At 43.7% G+C, this 23,421-nt stretch overlaps 1 protein-coding gene across 1 annotated transcript in view; it reads left to right on the forward strand.

The window, feature by feature from the left end:
• The window catches only part of LOC146322075 (neural-cadherin), a 40,924-nt gene that overhangs the window by 13,590 nt on the left and 3,913 nt on the right, over window positions 1-23,421 (forward strand). Inside the window, exons 6-18 of the mRNA XM_084725880.1 lie at window positions 119-402; window positions 3,512-4,141; window positions 4,988-5,984; window positions 8,576-8,669; window positions 12,149-12,333; window positions 12,830-13,065; window positions 16,881-17,158; window positions 17,770-17,984; window positions 19,305-19,432; window positions 19,930-20,057; window positions 20,752-20,863; window positions 22,554-22,734; window positions 23,105-23,271. Coding sequence (XP_084582006.1) covers window positions 119-402; window positions 3,512-4,141; window positions 4,988-5,984; window positions 8,576-8,669; window positions 12,149-12,333; window positions 12,830-13,065; window positions 16,881-17,158; window positions 17,770-17,984; window positions 19,305-19,432; window positions 19,930-20,057; window positions 20,752-20,863; window positions 22,554-22,734; window positions 23,105-23,271 — 3,635 coding nt within the window. The remainder of the gene's footprint in view (window positions 1-118; window positions 403-3,511; window positions 4,142-4,987; window positions 5,985-8,575; window positions 8,670-12,148; window positions 12,334-12,829; window positions 13,066-16,880; window positions 17,159-17,769; window positions 17,985-19,304; window positions 19,433-19,929; window positions 20,058-20,751; window positions 20,864-22,553; window positions 22,735-23,104; window positions 23,272-23,421) is intronic.

Here is a 23,421-nt window from a genome sequence, read left to right on the forward strand (position 1 = left end):
TTATGACCTTAATAAATATTTCTAGTCCAGCTGATCATTTAATCTAAGACTGTAAAAAAAAAAAAATCAACAAATCCAAACAACACGACCCGACCCGACCTCCTCTTCGTCCCTCCAGGTGCCAACGCCAAGCTGCGTTACCAGATCACCTCGGGGAACACCATGGGCACCTTTGACGTGGAGCCCGAGGTTGGCACCATCTTCGTGGCTCAGCCGCTGGACTACGAGATGGAGCAGCGCTACGAGCTCCGGTTGGTCGCCTCCGACGGGAAGTGGGAGAACGAGACACTGGTGGTGGTGCAGGTGGTCAACCGCAACGATGAGGCGCCCGTCTTCAGCCAGACCGAGTACCACGCCGCCGTGACGGAGGAGCTCACCCAGCTGCCTGTTTTCATCCTGGAGGTCAGTGATCCTGTTCCAGTTCTGCCTCATGGCTATTCAGCAACTACACAATATTGCAGAGAAAAATTTCCCTGTAGCCCAAATAGCATTTTCCCTTTAAACTATCATCATAAAAGTCTGTAAAAATGTTGACATGACACCTCTAACAGCGAACAAGATCAGTTGAAACTCTTTCTGTTATGAAGTTTTGATTCAGGGAGCTTTTATACTTGCAAAACCGTCCTTGAGCTGAAGAAAAAAGTTTTAAAAATCGCTCACAAAGGAAAAGTCTATGGGCCAAGAAGGAGAGACACTGTTGTGCATATAGAGTGCTGCAGAGAAAACACGTTTGTAGGCCAACATCACTCTGGTTGCCTTATTGGTTTATTAGATTTAATAGATTTTGGATTATTGCAGAAAAGAAGCTCTGTTGCGAACAAACGTTTATGATGTTAAGATAACCTTCACAAATTAACACCACTTTAGGATTTCTGAAGCAGTAATGCAAACATCAGAAGTTTTAAGCTAATGCTAAGCTACAAACGAACGACAGCACGATCACATGACTTCATGTCACCACCACTAAGTGACTGATGTGACATTTAATTCCCCCCGACAACCTCTGTAGTCTCTTTCAGCTGCTCGTTAGCAGCTGTCCTTTTTAAGACACTTAAAAGCTTCAAAATGTTTTTTCTGTCACCCAGTGCATGCTGGGATATGCTCCAGCCCCTCTGTGACCCTGCACAGCCTCAGCGGATACAGAAAATGAACGGACGGACGTGTCGACAGCAGGGTTTTTGTTTTTAACTGTTAAGCTAAACGCTTTGAATAACAGCACGGATCAGATGTGCGTCCAGTCCAGATGAAACTGTTTAAACCTGAGCGAGCAGCTGCCTCTGAAGGCAGCGTCGCCGTGAAGGAGCTCGTTGTGAAAGTGTCAGTTTATATGAACAAGATGTGAAAATGTATCAGGTTTAATACGGACAAATCTAATAGTGTTGGTCACGCTTCAAACATATAGAGTTGAATTAGCCCGGAGCGACACCTCAGCACGGATCCAGTGTCCACAAACTAACACATCACATGTGTGTGTGTGACATTGTTTAACACAATATCAGCCAGTGATGGAATGTAACTAAGTACATTTACTCAGGTACTGCACTTAAGATTGAGATTCAGTACTTTTCTTGAGTATTTCTGTTTCCTGACACTTTCTACTTCTACTCCATTACATTTCAGAGACAAATATTGCACCAAAAAAGGAGGAAAAGCATGTATCCCTTGAGGATTTGCAATGTTTTGATCCCAAAATATGCAGAAATTCAACCAATCTCTGGGAATTCTGCACAGCCTTGCAAATTTGAGCAGTCATTGATCCTGCAAGTTCCACCAAATCTAGGAGTTCATCACTCAAACGTCATACACGAAAACATCAGGGAACCAACGCAGCCTGGTAATCCATAATAACATTTAATTATTAGTTGCAGCTCTTTGTAAAACAACCAAAAATGAACTCCACCGCAACCAACAGCAAAATTCTGCTATAAAAATGTTTGAGTAATAAGTTCTAATATATTTAGTATATCATGGGATGTACTGTATATACTCACCTTGGGCATTTTTTATTGAGTGCATTACTTTTGATGCTTGAAGTACGTTTTCCTGATGAAACATACGTAAATTCACCTAAGTAACAGTTTCAGTGCAGGACTTTTACTTGTAATGGAGTATTTGTACTGAAGTAAAGGATCTGAATCCTCCATCACTGTTCGAGGCACCAACAGTTAATGTTCTCAGACCCTCCTGACAGGAAGGGCCTCAGATCTAAAAAGTTGTCTGAGAAAACTCAGCGTCGACCTCCTTCTTCGTCTTTGGCTTTCACCCGCCTTTCGTCACACCTATCTCCGGTAATTCACGGTAATATGCGTGTGCCGCCGAGTTAAATCAGATTAAAAAGGTGGAAGTGCGTCGGAGAGGGCAGGAAAGTAATCCCTGTCAGAGAGGCGTGTGTCACCGAGTCCTCAACCCAGGCCTGCTCCCCCTCCTCTCGCCTGCTGGAATTGATTTGATATACGCTCGGTTCCCCTCTAACTCTCTCAATAGTTTTTTCCGGCGCACGGCTGCCGGCCCCTCCCTGAACGCACGCCGCTGCGAGCCCCGTGTATTAATACAATTCAGCAGATAGTGAACGGAGGGGAAAATCCAATTTGAAATGAATATTTTTTGACTTCACCTGCGCTGCAGCCTCCTCTGTGGCGCCGCGACTGCTCATCTTCAATATTGTCTACCTGCATCACGTTGTCAGGGAATGCAGAGAGCCAACAGGGGGGAGGTAGCAGCAGCAGCGGCGGCGGCGGGAGGGGGGTAGAAAACTTCAAAGGCTTCTGTAAACAAACCCTCTGGTGAGAGAAGAGGAGAAGAAAGGCTAAAAGTGTACTTTTTTTGCCGTCTATTAACTTTTAATTGCAGTGTGTGTCGCGGTGACAGATGTGAGAGCTCGTGCCGCCGCCGCCGCTCTCGTCCCCTCATTCAGAGAGATAGCAGGAAGGCAGGTTAATTAAGCAAACAGGACAAAGCAACAGAGAAATGTTTATTCCTGTGTCGCAGAGTCCTTGTGTGCAATCAGCTCCCTGCCTCATGTCCTATTTGCTGGGCTTGACATTTGTACATAATGAAAAAGCAATTCAACTGTTTTGATAAGAAACACCTCAAAAAGCAATATTTCCTTTACACAAAAAAATGTTATTCAATTGGAGCGAAAAGTCTTGTGACAGCCGGCCATCTTTCGCTGCTCTTCTCGTATAATGAGATCTAGTTTATTCACAAAAGAATGTGGAGTCTGTGTTTTTATTGGTGATTATTTTTTACATATTGGTTGTTTTAATGCTGAAAACATCTTTCAGCATCACCAAATGTTATCCAGTCTGTGATGCTTGATTGATGATGATTGGCTGGTACTCTTTGACTCTGTTGGTACGGTTGGTTATAGAGGCTACTTTGCATGGATATGAATGCAGGTGTGCCTCGAGATTTTGGGTTATCAAATTTACTCTACCTGAGAGACTGACGGGGTTAATGTGATAAAATAGGTTTGTCTCAGTTCGGATTTTGTCTCGTCTGTCCCTTTTAGGTGTCGGCCACAGATCCAGACCAGGAGGCTGACCAGACCGCCCTCCGCTACTCCCTCCATGGCCAGGGCGCCGGTGGCGAGTTCACCATTGATGAACGCACTGGAAGAATCTACGCCCAACGACGCTTGGACCGTGAAGAGCGCCCCGCTTGGAGATTCCTCGTCCTCGCCACAGACGAGGGAGGAGCAGGACTCACAGGGTTTGCTGATGTGCTCTTGGAGGTCCGAGATGTCAACGACAACGCACCCTTCTTCCCGTGCCCGGCGCTGGAAGTCGACGGATGTTTTGTCGGCCAAGTGCCTGAAAATTCACCCGCCGACACCTCCGTCATGGAGATGCGTGCCATGGACCTGGACGACCCCAACGAGGGCAAGAATGCCATGCTGACCTACAGCATCATCAAGAATGTCCGCAACGAGATTAACCTCAACCTGTTCTCCATCAACGCCAGCACAGGGACCATCTACACGGTTCTGCGTTCCCTGGACCGGGAGGCGGAGGATCGGTACCTGGTTGTGGTGGAGGCCAGGGATGGAGGCGGTTTGGCGGGAACAGGGACGGCCACCATCATGGTTTCAGACGTCAACGATCACCCACCTGTCTTCACTCAAAGACTCTACACTACTCAGGTTAGTGTACAGCACCTTTTAACAACAGGATAATTTAAAGGGTTTTGGATAAGACAAAGCCACTAAAGGGACAGTTCACCCTCCAAAAATACATATTTTTCCTCCGGCCCTTAGTGCTATTTATCCGTCTGGATGTTTTTGGCGTGAGTTGCAGAGTTTTGGAGATATCGTCTGTAGAGATATCTGCTTTCTCTCCAGTATAATGGAACTAGATGGCACTCTTGTGGTGCGAAAAGTGCCAAAAAAACATTTGAAAAACTCAACAGCAGTGTCTCTTTCCAGAAATCATGACTCAGTTTTCTTAAAGCCCGATATACGCTGTGCGATTTTGAGCTGTCTCAGATGAAAGATGGCCAATGTGAAAGAACCGTAGCGATATCTTTTGTCGCGGATACAAAACAGTTTGGTGCTAACATACAGCCAAGGAGGACACCATTCATGTTTACATTCTGTGCTGTCACAGACCTCTCATCCATGAGTAGATGCCATAATTAGAGAACGAACTCTTGATTCACAGCCAAAAACGTGTCCTCTGACCTTTGACCCCCAAAATCTAAGCAGTTCGGCCTTGAGTCCAAGCGGACATTTGTAGTACTAGACTTACTGCAGACAAGCTTCAAGTACATTGCTCACATACACAATCAATCACATGATCACCTCCTTACTTAGACCTGGCCATAACTATCTAGAAGGATAAATAACACTGAAGGTAAGAGAAATATGTATTTTTGATTTTTGGGTGAACTGTCCCTTTAAGAAAAGGATCAGAAGACAATAGAAAAATAAACCAAACACGTCTCAGTCACCTTCTGTGAACATGGTTCTGTTTTGTCCTCCGGTGTCCAGGTGACGGAGGACTTGGAAGTAAACAGCGAGGTTCTCGTGGTTTCTGCCACAGACGGCGACGAGGGCGAGAACGCTGTGGTGACCTTCAGCATCGTCGGCGGTGACGAGGACAGGAAGTTCTTCGTGGAGACAGACAAAGTGAACCGACGAGGTGTCATTAAGCTTAAGAAGAAGGTTGACTTCGAGAAGCCCCACGAGAGGACTTTCAATCTGACCCTGAAGGCCGAAGACGCTGATTTCTTCAGCCTGGCCTACTGTCTGGTTCAGGTGGAAGACTCCAATGACCACGCCCCCGTATTTTTCCCACAATTCTACGAGTCACCAGCCATGTCTGAAGACGTACCCGTCGGGACAATTGTTGCTCAGGTTACGGCGTCTGATCTCGACTCAGGCCAAAACGGACGTTTTTCTTACAGTATTTCGAAGGAGTCAGACCCCTACAGTCAGTTTCTGGTGGACCAGTCCGGTTGGGTGGTCGTGGCCGATTCTCTGGACAGGGAGAAAATCTCACAGCACAGGATCATGGTCCTCGCCACAGACGCTGGGAATCCACCCCTGACTGGCACTGCCATCGTCATGGTAACCATACTTGACATTAATGACAATGGGCCAGAGTTCGAGGTCTCCTACAAGCCCGTCGTTTGGGAGAACACGGCGGCGCCCCAGGCGGTTCAAATGAACGAAACCTCCTTCCTCCTCCACGCCACCGACCGGGACACCTCCAGCAACGGCGGGCCGTTCTCCATACGGCTTCTCATGCTCACCTCCGACGCCACCAACTTCAATTTGACTGACTTTCGAAACGGCAGCGCCGCCATCACCGCCCTCCGGACCTTCGACCGCGAGCGGCAGAAGGAGTACCACCTCCCAATTCTCATGATCGACAGCGGCTCTCCTCCAATGAGCTCCACCAGCACGCTGACGGTCGTCATCGGTGACAGGAACGACCACCCTCACTCACCAGGACACACCAACTTCATTGTCTACAGTTATGAGGGTATGTTTCTGTTTTTTGTTGCCTGATTTTCTCTTGTCTCCAGGCTCGAGTTTAGTCACTCAGGACTGGAGATTAATGTTTTTTCCTGAAAATTAGACATTAGAACAGAAGAACACTGTCCTGGGAATCCCAAGAAATGCAATTTTCGCAAGGATATAACTTCAGTTACTGTCAAAATACATTGGTCATATTTCAGGCGACACCAGTACAAGGAAAATACCATTTATGTTGAGAATGAACATTACTTATACATTTTAGATCATCACCTGTGATCGGTCACTGTCTGTCTGAACGGCGTTGGAGACTGGTGACTCCAGCAGTAGTCATCGGCCTAATAAAGTCAGTAATCATTTAAAGTAAAAAAAAAAAACAAAGCTCTAAAAAGCACTCACTCACTTGGTGTAAGATTTCGGATTTTGTTGGATTCTTCCAGAGATTGTGGATTTCTGTCTTTCTTTCTTTCTTTAGTGCTGCTCTGAGAGGCGCATTTTGCCACAACCAGCTGTTGAATGTGACTCCGTCCTATGCAACCGTCTCTGCTAGTATATTGCCGTGTTTTGGATTCAGTATGAATCCAGTGTTTCTGCATGCTTTTTTGGCATTTCACTTGGAATTTTGTCTGAGATTCCACTTGTTGAAGTCCAGTCCAGCACATTCGGAGCACACGCTTTGCATCTTCACTGCTGAATGTCATGAACGACCAGATGTGGGGCTTTGTGTTCATTAAATAATTGATTAAAGCTTTCAGAGCGTTACATGAGCACACGCACACAGCTGAAAATGTTGTAAGAAAGTAAACTGATCAACCACTGGAGTGGCATTCAGTGGACCTCGGAGGCAGTGGGACTGCCACGTGCAAAAGCCACAGATAAATAAATTAAATAGATGGTAGTACTGTTTAATATATGATCTATGGTTGAAGTGAGTTGTTCCTCACCTACCCCTGCTCAGTTTACCAGTTATAAATATCTACTCCTTCTACATGTTTATTAATGATTTCTTGTAAGTCATAAATGGACACTTACTCATTCAGCGAGAATTCGGCATTAATTTGAACTCTGATTGATGTGAAACAGATATACAAAACAGTTATTCTTGCTCGGAATAGAAACTTCAAAGGACGCCATTGGGTTCATGTCAAGTGAGGCGAGTATTTAAACGCAACATGTTCATTGATCTCTTTTACAATTTATTACAGTAACTATAAAACAGATTGCTGCTTTAAGTTACAAAGGGTTTTCAAAACTTTTTCTTGTTTTGCCGTTATTATATTTCCCAGGAAATGGGAAATATTTCCCAGGAAATGGGAAATATAATATTTAAACCCTATTGAGGACACGCCTAAAGAGAGGAGACCATCCTCCCATTTGCACACAAATGGTAGACAACAAAATATTTTCTATTCTGCTCTGTTCCGCCAAGCAGGACCATCCCCCTGCTGTGATGCTGTTGTGGAAACACATGCCATCACAGCTCGGCTTGGCGTGCCACGGTTAAAGCGGGCTGACCTGGGCCCTTGGAGAAACCCTGTTAAGTGAAACGGGCCCCTGGCTCCTCTCTGATTTAGTGTGAGATCAAAGTGAACCGCTGCAGAGGACAAATAAAGTAGTTGCTCACACACTTTTCCTCCCTCGTGCCGTTCGCAGCTTGTGTGTCACTTTACCTTTATTTTGTGTTGATTTTTTTGACTTGTTAACCTTCATTTATCCAGGAACAGGCTCTGCTGAGCTCACTTGCTGTTTTTCATTTCACACCTGACGGCCTCGTTTTTTTTTCCTGTCTTCCGCCGTAGAAGCCTTGCTCAAGGGAGCCCTGATGGTAGTTGTAGACAAAAAAGCGAGCATTTGTCATTCATCGTCCCGATCAGAGTTCACCAGCTGGTCTGAGGGACTCAAACCGGTGTCTTTCTGGTTACAGACGGCCACCTCTAACCTCCAGGTCCCCCGGTGTCCCTCCCACCACCTCCTGAGTGCTCTGTGCTCGTGTTGTTCAGACTGTACTTGTCACAGTCGACTGCTCGCAGCCTCCCGCTCCAGCCCACATCACTTATTTAGCGTTTCATACCATCTGTCAGCCTCCTGTAATTTGCTGGAAAAACTAAGGTTTTCTGTAATGTATTTTTAGTGGATTCCCTCTCCGGGGCCTTTCCACATGAAAGTACATTAACCCGCTAATACGAATCCATCACGTAGCTCAACAACATGCCATGAAGCAAACAATTAACTCCAGCTTAAGTCCCAGGTTTGACGGGCACATAAACAGGAGCCATTTTTAAAAGGCAGCTGATTTCACAGCTAAAGAGATTACAGCGCTGCGTTCGGCTTTTTTAGGAAGACGGGGGGAGAAAAAACACTGTGCGAGCGATTCTAATGTGTGCACATATTCCTGCTGTGCTGTCAAACCATGACCGTGCGTGCCAATGAGGCGTCGCCCGCCACCTTATCTCCTTAAAGAAGCCTCCACTTTCTTTCCTTCACTCTTAATGTTTGGGCTGTACCGCGGGGATCGCCCGCACTCAAGACTAATTCCTTTCAAAGCCGATGCATTTTTTGACTTTTTTTGGTGTCTTTTACTTCCCCACCTCCTGACAGGTATTCTCCCGACGACGGCGCTCGGACGAATTCAATCCCCCGACCTTGATGACTGGAGTGAGAAGGTGTACCGGTTCGAAGGCAAACCAACCAGGTACTTTGATCTCGCACAGTGAAAACTCTGAGATGGCTGAGAGGTGACATGCAAAAAGGGAGTGATGGAGGTGAAAGTCGAGATGGAAAAAGTTATCGTTAGGCGTGTTGGAGCTGAGGGCTTTGAAGGAGAGCGAGGCCACAAGATAATAAGGTGGAGAGGCAGAGTGGCAGAAGTAGTGATCTGAGGAAGAGAAGGAAAGTGAAAGGCTGGTGGGTAGTGTAGTCATGTCAAGAGATAACAATGCAAAGAGAGGAAGAGGGCGTAGAATTGGGTAGGGATGGCAGGGACGTGTCCTGGGCTGTAATTTTGATCAAAGAATTTAATATAACCACAGTTTCTAGTCAGTGTACCTGTGCAAATGATGCAAAACAGTGTGTTTTCAAGTTTTGAAAGATTGCGTCCTCCCATCATTCTGTCTCACATTGGTTTGGTCCACTGACTACCTGCAGCACCTTTTTACTTTTTATTTATAATATATGAATTAAGCGACCAGTGACAAATCTTGTGAGGAGAGAAATATATACAAATCTATTATTTTGTCACTTATTCTCATGCATGCTGTAATCTAGAGGTGGGAAGTTACTGAAAAACAATATAAAGGATAAAAACAGACAAGAAACACATAACGCTAAAATGAGTAAACAAAAGGCAAAAGATGGAGCAAGATGAAAACTAATGTAAAAGACATAACAAAATGAAAAAGGTAATCACCAACAGTAGATGATGCTAACTTGAAAGCTAATCAATGTAGCAAACACATTTTATCCACTTAAAAAGTCCATCTAGAAAAAAAATCTGTATCAGTTTAATTGTATGCTATATTTAGAATATTTTCACTGCTTTAACCTGCTGTTACGTAATCCAAATATCTTTCTGCCCAAAGCCACCAGACTCCTTTGACAAAAACAGCAATTTTACCTCGCAGAACAATGGGAGTTGCTGGTCTACCACTGCCTGGATTGGTTCGTTTCTTTGTGTTACTGTGACTTTGGTGAAGCCAAACTGACCCTTCAAAACACAGAAGTCATGCAAGAACACAAACTAACCGATCGAGGCAGCGGTAGACCGACAACTTCTGTGAGGTAAAATTACTCATTTTGCAAATGGAGTTTGGTTGGTTTGTAGAGAGTGATATCTGGCTAACATAATGTTGCTTTCCCCTCGGAAAAGACCCTTTGATGACAAAATGAAATGGTAAAAATCTTCTAAATATAGCGTACACTTAAACTGATATTGCTTTATTAACTGCTGACCCTGTCCACAGCAGTACACTGCACCGCTTCTTACACTGACCACTTCAAATACTCCAAACTATCCCTTTAAGCCATCAGGCGGAAACAAATGAAAACAGCAGGTAAGTAAATGACAACTGGAGGGTTTAACCCCTGTGGAGCAGGACAATCCAAGCTGCCATTTGGACCATCTTTACTATAAATGTACTCACTCCTGTTGGGCGTATTGCGAGTAGTTTTGGATAAAAGCATCCAGAGAATGGCAGATGTAAAGCAGTTCTAGGATGTGTTGGAGCTAAAGCAGAAAAGATTCCCTGTTAAAGTGTCCCCTCTCATGTGACACGCAGCAAGAGATGCATAAAGAAACAGAGAGGAAATAAAAGAGCAGCACAGGAACTGACAGATTTAAAATAGAGAGGGAGAGACAGTACAAAGGTGCGCTGCGACAGAGAGGAGAAAGGAAAATTGGGACAGAGAAACAGGCAGTTTGAAGGGGGAAACAAAGAAAGAGTGAAAGAGAATGAAAGGGCAGAGGACGGGGAGGAGAGAGAGATAGAAAAGGGGATCTGACTTGTCAGGAACAGTGCTATTAATACTTCATAACCAGCGGTATTGAAAATTCCCAGTGAAGCGCGGCGAGGGCGCGCTCGTTTTGTTTGATGAGGCGAGGCTTCATGCGGGCGCGTTGAAAGGAGAGCCTGATTGCGCTCCCTGCCACCTTCTCTTCTAACGAGATACCTATAAGGAGGGACGACAAGAGACGACAAGAAACGGCCGAGAACAAAGGAACCGCTAGAGAATTACCAGAGATGCTCCTGAAGCCCTCATCACTCCAGCCCGCACGTAGCAATTTGTTCTCACAGTATGGATCAGGTTTAGGTTGCATGTTATTTACATATAGAAGTGATACAAACCAGAGGAAAAAAGGAGAAATGCTGCAGTGTTCAGGTGGGGTGAAGCAGCCCCAGCGGGCCGATAACAACATGTCACCTCACAGGAAATAAAGACAACAAACAGCACGTTACAGATGAAGAGAAGAAGAAGATATCAGCATCCTGCTCCAGCTGACAGTAATTTGTTTGGGATTGATCTGCACATTATAGCTGCTCATCTGTTTCCTGTTGGTGAGCTGCTGTGTCGCAGGGTGTGAAATCTTTAAAGTGTGACATGCAGCAGCCTGAGTTGCCAGATTGGGAGGTTTTCTGCCCAACTGGGCTATTTTGGGATGAGTTTTTTGCAGATTTAATGGGCTTTGGTTGTTTTTAAAAAGTATTTACCGTTTAAACTGATCAACTTTATTGCTTTTTGTAAATGTACACTCATTCTGAATTCGATGCCTGCTTAAGAAGAAAATGTTTAAGCTGTCACTTTATTTTTCTTTACTTGTAAGGTAGAAGTTTGAAATGGAAACTAGTTTTATCGTTCCAATCTGTGCACCTGTAAACACTTGAATCGTTGTTTTATAATTATGTCATTTTGAAAACGTGAACACCAATACTGTTCCTACTGTTTATGAATTAATTAGTATTGTTTATTACATAATATTTGCCATTTTTAAACATTCTTTGTGGATTTTGACCAGTTATTGAGCTGGAAAACCCAATCTGGCAGCAGCAGCGGTGCAGGTTCGATGCCGGCACACATCATGGCCTGGATTCAGTCGCGGTTAATTAATCCGTCTGGTCTGAGCTCTGAAGGTCGCCGCGGTGTAAGGAGGTTAAACAGTTACATGAGCCTGATGGCACAGATTCAGGATCGGGTTTGGACCGGGGCCACGGCGCCTGGGATCGACTCCTCGGTGCAGCGGAGCAGAGCAGAGAGCGCCAAAGTTTTCCAGATCAAGAGCGTTGATCCATGTTGAACCACAGACCTCCATCTGGTCAGAATCTGATCAGAGGAAATCCCAGCTCATTTGAGATCGCAGAGAAAAATAGATGAATAAGAACAGAATTCATTTCATACCACTCGTTTTTTTCAAAACAGGAGGAACTGCTGACATTTTCTACCAAATAATTCTTGCCTTTTCCCTTAATATCATAAACCAGGAGGTCCATTTTAATGCCAGGTCTTTCTTTCCCACAAGCAAATGTTCCAACCATGACAATATTTTGCAAGTGCTTCATCCTGGTGATTTCTTTAAAGAATCCAGAGCAATGGATAGAAAGAGCGATGTAATTTACGAGGAAAAGACAGAAAACCTGAAACAGAAGACGTTTAAAAAAGAACCCTGTCCTTCTCTCTCAGGTTGTTCACTCTGAACCAGAGCTCAGGTCAGCTCAGTATCAGGGAGGGGGCTCCTCCCGGCTCGTACCGCCTGCAGGTACGCGTGTCGGACCACACCTGGCCCGACGTCACCTCTACGGCTCAGGTGGACGTCAGGGAGCTGCGGCAGGACGCCCTGCAGAACGCCGCCTCCATTCGCATCAGCAGTGAGTCCCACAGTGATGATGATGATGATGATGATGACAACTTCTTTAACCTAATACCTTTTACTACTGGATTGTTGTGAATTTCTTTTATATCGACTCGACACACTGACGCAACTTGCACACGTGCACGCCCCAGTGGTTGTCATGGTAACTATAATTGAAGGGGAGCGATGCTGCGTATCCGGAGTGCCTCCGGGTCCTGGTTTGAGGGCTGTCAGCTCCCCCAGGCTCCATCAGCACCAACAGAAAGAGAAGCATGATGGGAAAAAAAAACTCCCTGTTCTTCTTCTCCTGTCTTCTCTTGTCTTGTCTCCTCTTGTTTTTTCTGCCCTCCTCTTTTCAGAATTTGTTATTTCTTACTTTTCGACTCTTCACTTTCCTTCCTTTTTTCCTTTTTATTTTTGTGCCTAGTATTTTTTCATGCTTTTGCTTATTAACCCCACAGGATTATTAATTTAGTCTATAAATCTGTTAACGCTGCTCTCTCTTCTCCCAGACCTGACGGCGGAGGAGTTTTTCAGCAGCGGTGGAGGTGAGGAGAGTCGGTTCTCCCGCCTGGGTCGAATGTTGGCTGAACTCCTGCAGACTTTGCCAGAAAATGTGCAGATCTTCTCCGTGGGCGACGGCAGCCTGCGGGGAGAGAGGGCGCTCAACGTATGGTTTGCCGCTCACGGTTCGCCGTACTACAAGGCAGAGAAGCTGCACGGCTACGTGGCAGCAAACAAAGCCAAGGTGAGGAACGAGTGAGAGTCATTTTGGATGCATTTAATAAAGGCCTCATTTTAAACATATACTGCAAGGTTTCCATAATAAATTCTGGGTTTGAGGGTGAATCTGCTGTTTCTTTCTACCTGATCACACCTGAGAGTCACGTCAATCAGTCTCTGACTCATTTTGCCATTTTACCACCTGAATCCACTTATTCTCCAGGGATCAACAATGAGGATTGCCAACTTGCCCATGGGCAAATCAGTGCCACCTGGGGCTAGTAAAGCAACTCACTCACCTGACTGGGCAAGTGGTAGAAAAACTTCAATTAAACTATTAAATTATTCTGATTATAAATTAATGATTACAATAATTTTTTCACACAAAAAATGGCAGAATTCTAACCCTAACCCAAATATGGAGGTTTCCTATTTCTCATATTAAACTGAATATCTTTGGGTTTTAGGTCAAAACAACAAATTAAAAGACGTCGCTGTGAACTCCCAAAACTGAGATGAACATTTTGCCACAAATAAATTACAAATAAATAAAACAGTTTGTCCAGGGGCAAGTAAAAATTGTTCTTCCCACAGTATTTTGGTATGAAAAGGAGGCATAAATGAGCCTTTTAAAACATGGAACGTTCCTTTAAATGCAGAGAAAAGAACAGGTCCAGGAGAAAATGTTCGGGTCTGAGAGAACTGAGAAAGCAGAGAGGAGGTGAACTGAGAGAAATTATATTTACAACTGCACACAGAGAAGGTTAATGATACATTAATTACACATCAATTAAACATCACATTCACACATTCAGATATGCATTTGAGCGGCACTTAGACACACTTTACTTTAACACACACTGTGAACCATTTCAAGCTCCATCTCACACACATATGAACACACATGCTGGGAGGTTAAGACAGAGGTTACACACTAAAACGCCAACACGGATCTCCAGCGAGTCACTCCTCATATGATACATATGCACACACACATTCCCACGCACACACGTATACGTGTTTATGAATATTTTACATCCATTAAAAGCATGAGAGCAGCTGCTGACCTGAGGTCAGTACTGTGAGAGGCGGGAACCATGAACCATGTAAACACATGCATGTTAAACACACACACATGTCAAACCCACACACACACACACAGACCAGTGAGCAAGTTATATTCAAATATTCAAGTTATATTCAAATATTCAGCAGTGGATGAAATACTCCTGCATTCAAAATGTTACTTAAGTAAAAATATTATCACGAGAATATTAAAGTACCAAAAGTAAACACTGTTACACTTTGTTATCTTACTTTACATTATATTAGCTGTCATTATATTGCATTATCTTATGTTACATTACACTACATTATGTTACACTGCATTACATTGTGCTGCACTATATTAGGTTACCTTACGTTATCTTACATTATGTTGCCTTATGTTGTGTTCCACTACATCACATTGCATTCCGTTAATTTACGCTATCTTGCATTACGTTACGTTACAGTGCGTCACACTGGTTGGTTACATTATAGCAAGTAAAATTGGAGTTTATTTTAAGTTGGAGCTGATTTTAATTTCTTTATGAACTGTTGTGTAGCTTGTGATTTTTTCCCAAGAATCAATCAACTAATAAATTAAATCTATAAATTAGCATCTTTATCTGTAATAATGCATCATGATTAATTTGTTAATTGTATCATGAATCTGAAATTTGCCTCCTTATTGGCCTGTAGGCCTAAAGAGTCCCAGAAAATGGAAATACCTCAGAGCTGTACTTAAGTACAGTACTTGAGTAAATATTACATTATTTACATTCTCAGCTGTTCCTCTGCTGATTTTTGTGTTAATCAAAACATAATAAGGAAATCAAGAAGAAACATGAGCAAAAATTAAAAAAAAAAAAATCAGGAAAGAGGACAATAAATGTCAGAAATATGTTAGAAAATAAAATACTTAATAGACTACGTTTTAGTTTTTACATTTTACTGATAGTTGAATCTTTAAAAATCTGTTTTTTTATTGTTACTATAATCATTTATTCTTTTTCAGTTCAAATCAACACACACAAAAAAAAGCAAAATTAAGAGCAAAAATAAAGTGATTATTGTAGCCAGAAGGTCAGAAGTTCAGTTTATGTCAGGACAGTTTCAGTGCAGCACGTCTCACGGTGATGCAACTTATTCAAAAAACAACCCAAACCCGTAAAAAAAAAGACCACATCACGACATTAGAAAGGATTAAGTATAAATACCAGTACAAAGCACACAGTATGATTAAAAATAACCTGGACATCAAATGCTGCAGAAGAAAGGTGTATCTTTAATTATCTCAGGTGAAAAAGAAAAGTATCATGGCTGATTTAGAACAAGGATGTCTGATAAATACAAAGTCGGTATAAAAAAATGATAAAATGATGATGATGTTAAAAACTGGCTGTGGAGCAAAAAACTAAAGCCCTGCCCGGGAAGTGTAAGTCACTGTGGATACGAGTGTCAGCTGAATAACTCAAAAAAAAAAAAAAAAGTACACACAGTTGGAGAGAGACAGGAAACCCTGAGGGACTCTGATGAAAACCTCTCACCCATAAAGACAAAACAAGGGAAAAGAATCAAGATGACAAGCAGGGAAACGGCTGAATTTGGCAACAGAAAGCGAGTGACAGCAAAACTTTAACAGGAGGGGGGAAATGACAGAGAAACACCAAAGTGCATAAATAACATTAAGGGAAACAGAGTAAATTCAGATATCACTGATGCAGGTAGACATTGGATCTAAGAGACCCGCTGTCACTCTCTGAAATTCTCCATCATGTTCAAACAGCTCACAACTTCACTCATATACAGTTGTTTGTTTTTGTTTTTGTCCCATGTTAACTTCACTTAGCGCTAGTTTATCTTTATGTACCCTACATTTTATATTTGCCCCAGATTTATATTTAATTGTAGCTTTATGTTAGTACTAGTTTTCTGTTTAGTTTTTTTGCAACTTTTAGCTTAATTTTCATTTTAGTTTTAGTTAGTTATGATTGTTTAATGTCTAAATCTTCAGTTTATGCATGTTAGCTAACTAGTTCATTTCAGTTAGTGTCAGTTAACCTACTCATACTTTTTAGCACGTTATTCCTATTTCATTTCATTTCAGTTAGGTTATGTTAGCCTACTTTTAGTTTAATGCTAGTTTTATTTCCAGTTATTCTCTAGTACTGATTTTCTTGCCTGTTGTCTATGCTAGTTTCAGTTAATTTCATGTAAGCTTTAGTTCTGATTAGCTAATTAAATTAACTAGTTCATTTCAGTTTGTGTCAGTTAACCTACTTATACTTTCAGTTATTTAATCACTTTTAGGTTAACACTAAGTTTAGTTAGTTTAGTTTTCAGTGACCATGCTAGCTGTAGTCAAATGTTGGGCATAGTTTCAGCTGCTTTCCTAGTTTCAAGTTGCTTAGTTTCATATTTTCAGTTGCATTAGTTTTAGTTTCAAGCCAGCTTTAATTTTTGGTTAGCTGCATATTTTAGATTAATTATTATTAATTAATTCGTTCAGTTCCGGTCCCTTTATGCTAGTTTAGTCCCAGTTTCAGCTATTTTAGTCCTAAATTTAGTTTCAGTTACTTTCATATTAGATTCCTTTTGGTTTTTATTTAATTTACTTTCCTTTTAGTTGTAGTTTCAGGCTAGTTTACTTTAGCTTCATGCTAACAGTTGGTTGCAGTTAGTTTTATCCTAGTTTTCCTTTATTTTCTAGTATTAGTTTGGTGTAGAAACATTTTTCATCTTATTTTTTTAACCTTTGTCTTTTCTGCCCACCATCTCTTCTTTGCCGCCCTGCAGATGGAGGCCATGTTGGGCGTGTCAATCTCTCAGGTGGGCGTTGACGACTGTCCCTACACAGACTGCAGTCAGTCCGGAGGCTGCAGCACCGATGTTACATTCAGCCAGGCCCCGGTGGCTCTCAGCACAGGAAACACCTCTCTGGTTTCGCTGTCGGCCTCGTCAACCGCACGATGCGGCTGCCGGGGTCGAGAGGCGATCCACCTGTCCTGCTCCGCCTACCCCGCCAACCCCTGCCTCAACGGGGGAACCTGCCACGACGGACCTCTGGGATACCGGTAGGTGTGACCAGCTGAGGAAACTAAACAATTTAAATATTTTCGCAGAAGCTACCATGAATATGTGGACACCATAAAAAAATATTAGTGCCAGTGTTTTTTAAAAGATAATGAGGTAATATTTCTGTAAATCCTTTTTTTCTTCACTATAGTGTCACTCCATTTCCATATTTTTCACCGCTGGCTAAAAGCCCGCTGGTCGTCTGCAGCAAACTGAAGTCCTGATCTGTTAGCATCACTGTCTGAAACTAGCAGAGATTTCCCATTTGTTTAGCTGATTAGCTCTAAGTAAATCTGTCACACATTTTGGAGGTTTAATAAGAGAGAGGGAGCTCTCACCCTCCAAAGCCTCATTTTCAGATGCACAGTAGGCTTTGAATTGTCACATCGTTTTAATGGTTTAAATATCGAATACGACGTCTCAGCTGCTAAATCTGACAGATGGTTCCCCCTCCTTCACTCTCTTTTCTCCCAAAAATCATATTAACACAGGCAACAATATACTACAGTTAGTATTGATTCACAGTGCGTCTGTCTCTGTTTGTCTCTGTCTGTCTTGTGGTGTTAATATTTTCATGTAACCAATAAAATAAACTCTGTCTGTCTCTCAGGTGTAAATGTCCTCCCATGTTCGACGGGCCAGAATGCCAGCAGACCAAACACAGCTTCGGCGGCCAGGGCTACGCCTGGTTTCCTCCCATCATGCCTTGCTTCCAGAGCCACATCTCCCTGGAGTTCCTGGCTGAGTCGGCAAACGGGCTGCTCCTCTACAACGGGCCGCTCGGCCCCGCCCACTCCGGGGAGCAGGAGGACTTCATCGCCATTGGTGAGTTCACTGCTGATCTGCCTGCGTGTGAAGCTCTGCCTCTGTTACTGCAAATAACTGGACAAACTTGTTCGAGTATTTCCAGTAGATCCACTTGAGTTTGATGGAAAAAAAAACTTCTCCAAAATTCTGTATAACATCAGTGTCGAGTGTCATCTTTCTGGGAGACTCTGGGTGTGGCTCCTCTGTTGCTGTGACGATAGTGAAAACTCTTTGAAATGCGGCATCCCTTTTCTAAAAGTTTAAACATTATTCTGAACTACCAAGCGCTCTAACAAACGCGCTAATCTCACAGTGCTGGTGGGAACGCCGCTCGTCCTTTTCAACAAACACAAAGAGTGAATCAATCCGGCGCTGTAAAGACACTTTCTCAGTGGACAAAAAGCTTCATAAACTCTAATGTCAGCTCCCGGCGGTCCTGGTGTGGAGTTAACGGATTAGCCTGCAGATGGCCTTTCAAACACTTCTTGCATAATCTTGTGGCATTAAAGTTATGTAATTATTGAACCCGAGCTGTTGCTGCGTGGGTCCGGCCAGCGGAAAATCAAAGATGGCTGCAGCATTGATCACTGCAAAGCATTTTTTCACTCGCGTGCTCGATAACATGGCTGTGAGGTCGATGGGGTCACGCTCACACAAACACACACATCTGACAGAATTGACTGAGTGGATTCCTGCAGCTTACACAGCGATACAGAGAAGTGATGTCAGGGTCATCGGACCTGATGTCAGCTCAATCCAAATATCAACAACGCATCAACCTCTCAGAAACAAAGGAAAAAAAACATCTTGTTTCATTTGGTATAGTTGATATATGGTGTAAAAGCTACATTCAGAACTCCTCTTGCTAATAATTCTGAGCTTTCAGCTGCATCTCACTGCCTTCAAGTGGTCTGAGAGAGAACTAGACTTCTGCACCTCCTCTTGGTTCTGTTTTCAGCATTTAGAGAATCTGGCCCGTGACAGTAGACTTAAACCAATCACATGTCCTCTCAGTCTGGGCATCCCTATTGGCTGTTCTACTAGTGCAGCTGCACGTGCACATTCCTACAGTTAGACCCTGAATCAGTGGTGGAAACTCCTGATAATATTGCCCTGCCCTGCAGCGCCTGTGTTTCCAAAGGTCAAGAAAGATGCATTCATGTGCAGACCAAAGGTTACAAACACTGAACACTGTACAGACGTACCGGATTGTCACTTTTGTTCCGTTTTGGTGATGAGAAGTTGTAAGATTTTATTTGAAGTCCTCTCGGCGTCACTCGAGTGGTTCTACTGTGAACGGGAAAAACAGAAAACTAAGAATCTCATCCTCTCATCCAGAGCTGAGGAACGGGGTTCCGGCTCTGAGTATAAACCACGGATCAGGAACACTGACCCTGCAGCTCCCACCCAAATCCACCGTCACCGACCGACGCTGGCATCACCTCGACATCGTCAGCGACGGAAAGGTGGGACACATGGATGCATGGTCGGACAGATGGATGGACCGTTGCATGGTTGGATGATGGTTTGATAAACTGTAAAAAAAAATCGTACAGGAATTTACTGAGGAATAAACTATTCTTTTCTCATTATTGCTGTGTCTCTAATTAAGATAAGTCAGTGATGAAGGTTAGTATTGAACGAGTATTGATTAAAAGTTAATAAAGTTTAAATGTTACAAATGTTTGTCAGTGTGACTGAGGAGTTTTCAACAAAAGCTTACTGAACATGTTTTCTCATGTGCAACTTCATTAATATCACGTTTATTTGACTAGTAAAGTTTATTCATAAATAAATGACCTCAAGTTGACTTTTTAAATTCAGTCAAGGCAGAAAATAAAGACATCAAAACCAGGACACCTTGTAAAATAAGAGGAAAAGTTAAAAACATGAGGTAAGCTTCATTCTGTGAAACAATAACAGCTGTTGACGTTGGTGTTTGTGTCTCCGTCTCTGCGTTCAGGCCGTCCAGCTGATCCTGGACCAGTGTGGGGGGGTGGCGGTGAATGAGTTGGAGGGTGTCAGCGGTGACGCTCAGGACACGGACGAGTCCAGCTGCAGAGCTGCAGGAGAGACGCCTGGAAACCAGAGGTGAGACGAAGCCTGGAGACACTAGAGACAGGAGTCGCTCTCCACATAAAACATAAAGCTAAAAGAGACTCTAATCTAAAACTCTAATCTCCTCTTCCTCCCTCCATTTTCTCCTCCTCTTTCCTTCTATTTTTCCTCTCCTCACATCTTTTACCTCTCCTTCTTCTGGTTTTCATCTCCACCAACCTTTTCTTATCCTCCTCCTCTTCTTTTTTTCCCACATCCCCATATTTCATTCCTTCTTGTTTTTTTTTCTTATCTTCTTGCTCCTTCCTTCTGTCTGTTCTTCCTCTCTTTATATATTTATATCTTTCTCTTTCTCTCCCACTTCTGCCCTTCCTCATCCTCCATCACATCCTCCACTCTTGTATCCCTCCTCCTTTTCTTCCTTACATTTCATTCCTTCCATCCTCCTCTCTTCTTTCCTTCCTTCTCACTTGTTTTTTCTATGCCATCTCCTGCCACCACATCTTCCACCTTTCTATCTCTCCTCTTCTGTCTCTGCTTATCTTACTCCTCCTCTTCCTCCTCCTTTTCTTCCTCTACTCCCTCTTCTCCTCTCTCTGGTTTTTGCCTCCACCAATCTTTTCGTTCCTCCTGCTCCTATTCTCATTTGCTCCGTTTTCGTCTTCTGTATCTCCTCCCTCTCCCCTTCTTCTTACTCCCTCCTCCTCCTCCTCCTCTTCCTCCTCAGGTATCTGAATGTCTTCCAGCCTCTCCAGTTGGGAGGAGTGAAGGAAACATCTCCTCATCGACGTTACCGCAGTTTCACCGGCTGCATCCGCAACCTGGTGGTGGACAGTCAGGTAACACTGTGTGTGTGTGTGTGTGTGTGTGTGTGTGTGTGTGTGTGTGTGTGTGTGTGTGTGTGTATGTGTGTGTGTGTGTTTCCATCCCAGAAATCATTAGCATTTCCTCCATGTCTGTGTTTCTTGTTTTTAAATGCAGTATTAATGTTTGTACGTCTGTATCTGTGGGTGTCTGTGTGTGCATGAATATATTTACTCGGAAGCGCGTGTGTTTGTGTGTGTGTGTGTGTGTGTGTGTGTGTGTGTGTGTGTGTGTGTGTGTGTGTGTGTATGTGTGCACACCGGGGGGATGGCGGTCGGACAGATGGTGGTATGAGCTCGGCTCATCAGCCAAGGCCAACATCACAACATCACAGTCCAAAATATAAAATGAATGAAAAGAAGCTTCCTCCTCCTCCTGAAACTAAACGAGCTGCTGTGGCTCCTTCTGCTGCTGCTGCTCAGTAAAAAAACCTCAACAGCCTCCCAAACATTCAAAAACATTCCCCAAGAAAGAAAAGACTGCATCCGCACTCCTCTACCCACAATCCCTCGTGTTTTGGGGTTGTTTCCAGGGCTCAGTTGGGAGGTTGGGATCATGTCCTCACTCCTAACGAGCTCCACCGCAGCTGTGATGTGAGACAACTGAGACTGCTGCTGCCTTCAGATGGACGCCATTTTTCTGGAGTGGCAGAATACAATATGTCTGGTGTTCGGCTGGTTAAAGGGATAGTTCTCCTCAAAGCAACCAAACTCCGTTGGCAAAAATAGTCATTTTACCTCGCAGAACACAGGAGTTGCTGATCTGCCGTTGCCTCGACCTGTTAGTTAGTTTGTGTTATTGTGTGACGTTTGTGAATCTGAATTAATCTATTTATACACCAAAGTCGCACAAAAACAAAAATGCAACAATTTTAGGAGCTGATTTATTTACAAAGCCTCTGGTGTCGACTTTACACTTTGGAGAGAACTTACACATAGCTGGTGCAACGCAGTGCTGAATCTTAACACTAGAATTTTTTTTATTTGACGACATGTTTGCCTAATAAACTAAGGACTGCAGTATTTATCTATCACTCTGTTCCAGATCAAATTACTGAGAGTATTTCCATGTAATTCACTGTGGATGTTCATGATTCCCAGAGGATGAATCACGATGTTTAGTGACCCTCTGAACTTTCCTTCTGCACCACCATCAGGACAAAACATCCACCTCTTCACGTGTAACCTTAACCCGTCGAGGGGAGAACGCTTCATGCTCACTGGAGGATGAATCCTCCCAGTTTTGGAAAATTCATTAGCTTTCACATGCGCAGATTTTTTGTGACAAAAGAAAGCTGCTTTTCAAAACATTAAAAGAAAAAGAAACGTAATCCACCGTAACAGGCTTCTGTAATCAGAGCTGCTTTCTTGATTCCTGCAGAAATTCGGAGCACATTTTGGAGTTCATGCGTTAAGGTGGTTTGACACACCACAAAATGGAAGCGCTGCACGGCTGCCAACTGGAAACAATGAGCATGTTCAGACATTTAGTGCATGTCAAATTCAGTCATTTCAGACTGAAAGGAGGAAAACTACAGAATTAAGAAGAAAAAAAACTCCTCTAATCATATGTGTGAGCGCAGCCTGTCAGTGATTTGCAGTGATAATGGGTAAAAATTAAAACGCTAATCATCTTTCTCACATGGCGTCTCCCTCGATCTCTCAGGTGTACGACCTGGCGTCTCCAGGTGAGAGCGTGGACAGCAGCCCCGGGTGCAGGCTGACAGACGGGGTGTGTGCGACGGCCGCCGGCCCCTCCTGCGGCGTTCAGGCCTCCTGCCTCGCCGACTGGGGCTCCTTCAGCTGCGAGTGCCACTCAGGATACACCGGACACAAGTGTGACAGGGGTGAGGGACCATCACTGTGTGTCTGTGTGTTTATTCTTTTATCACCATCACCCTGAAGTGTTTGAACAAAAGAGATTCCTCCAACACAGTCTGAACACAGAGAGTTCAGAGAGCTCTGATTTGGCCTTGAGAAGCTGCAGCTTTTATTCACAGATGAACTCAAACCTACGTCGCTTTTAGGGATGTTCCTGCCGACTGCTTTCCCTTCGATTAAACGCAAATTTTAATTTAGACTTCTCGACTAGTCTAACAGTAAGAAAACACCTGGAAAGCAGTTAAGGGCGGCGTGTTCTTAAAGTGTGAAAGCTGGTAAATTTGAGCTCAATATGTCTTAACCTGACTTTATCTCTCCCCTCCCCTCCTCCTTCAGCCGTCCCAGAGTTCTCCTTCGACTCGGCCAGCGTCGTGCGTTACCAGCTCAGAGGAGGCGGCAGCTCCCGCCGCACAAACGTCCAGCTGCTCCTCCGGACCAGAGCCACGTCGGGCACCCTGCTCTCCGTGACGTCCCGGGAGGCCAACGAGTACATCGTCCTGGAGGTCAGTCCACCTGCCAACCAATCATGAGCTGACCTTTGACCTCAAGAAATTCTGTAACAGCAGATGGACTTTTGGCACAGTTTAATCAGCATTCAGTCTCAAACAGGAACTTAAATACTTATAATTGGAGTTTGTCTAAAGAAGTGAAGT

This window comes from Lutjanus erythropterus, chromosome 9, assembly GCF_056507025.1.
Source record: "Lutjanus erythropterus isolate fLutEry1 chromosome 9, fLutEry1.hap2, whole genome shotgun sequence".
NCBI lineage: Eukaryota > Metazoa > Chordata > Actinopteri > Lutjaniformes > Lutjanidae > Lutjanus > Lutjanus erythropterus.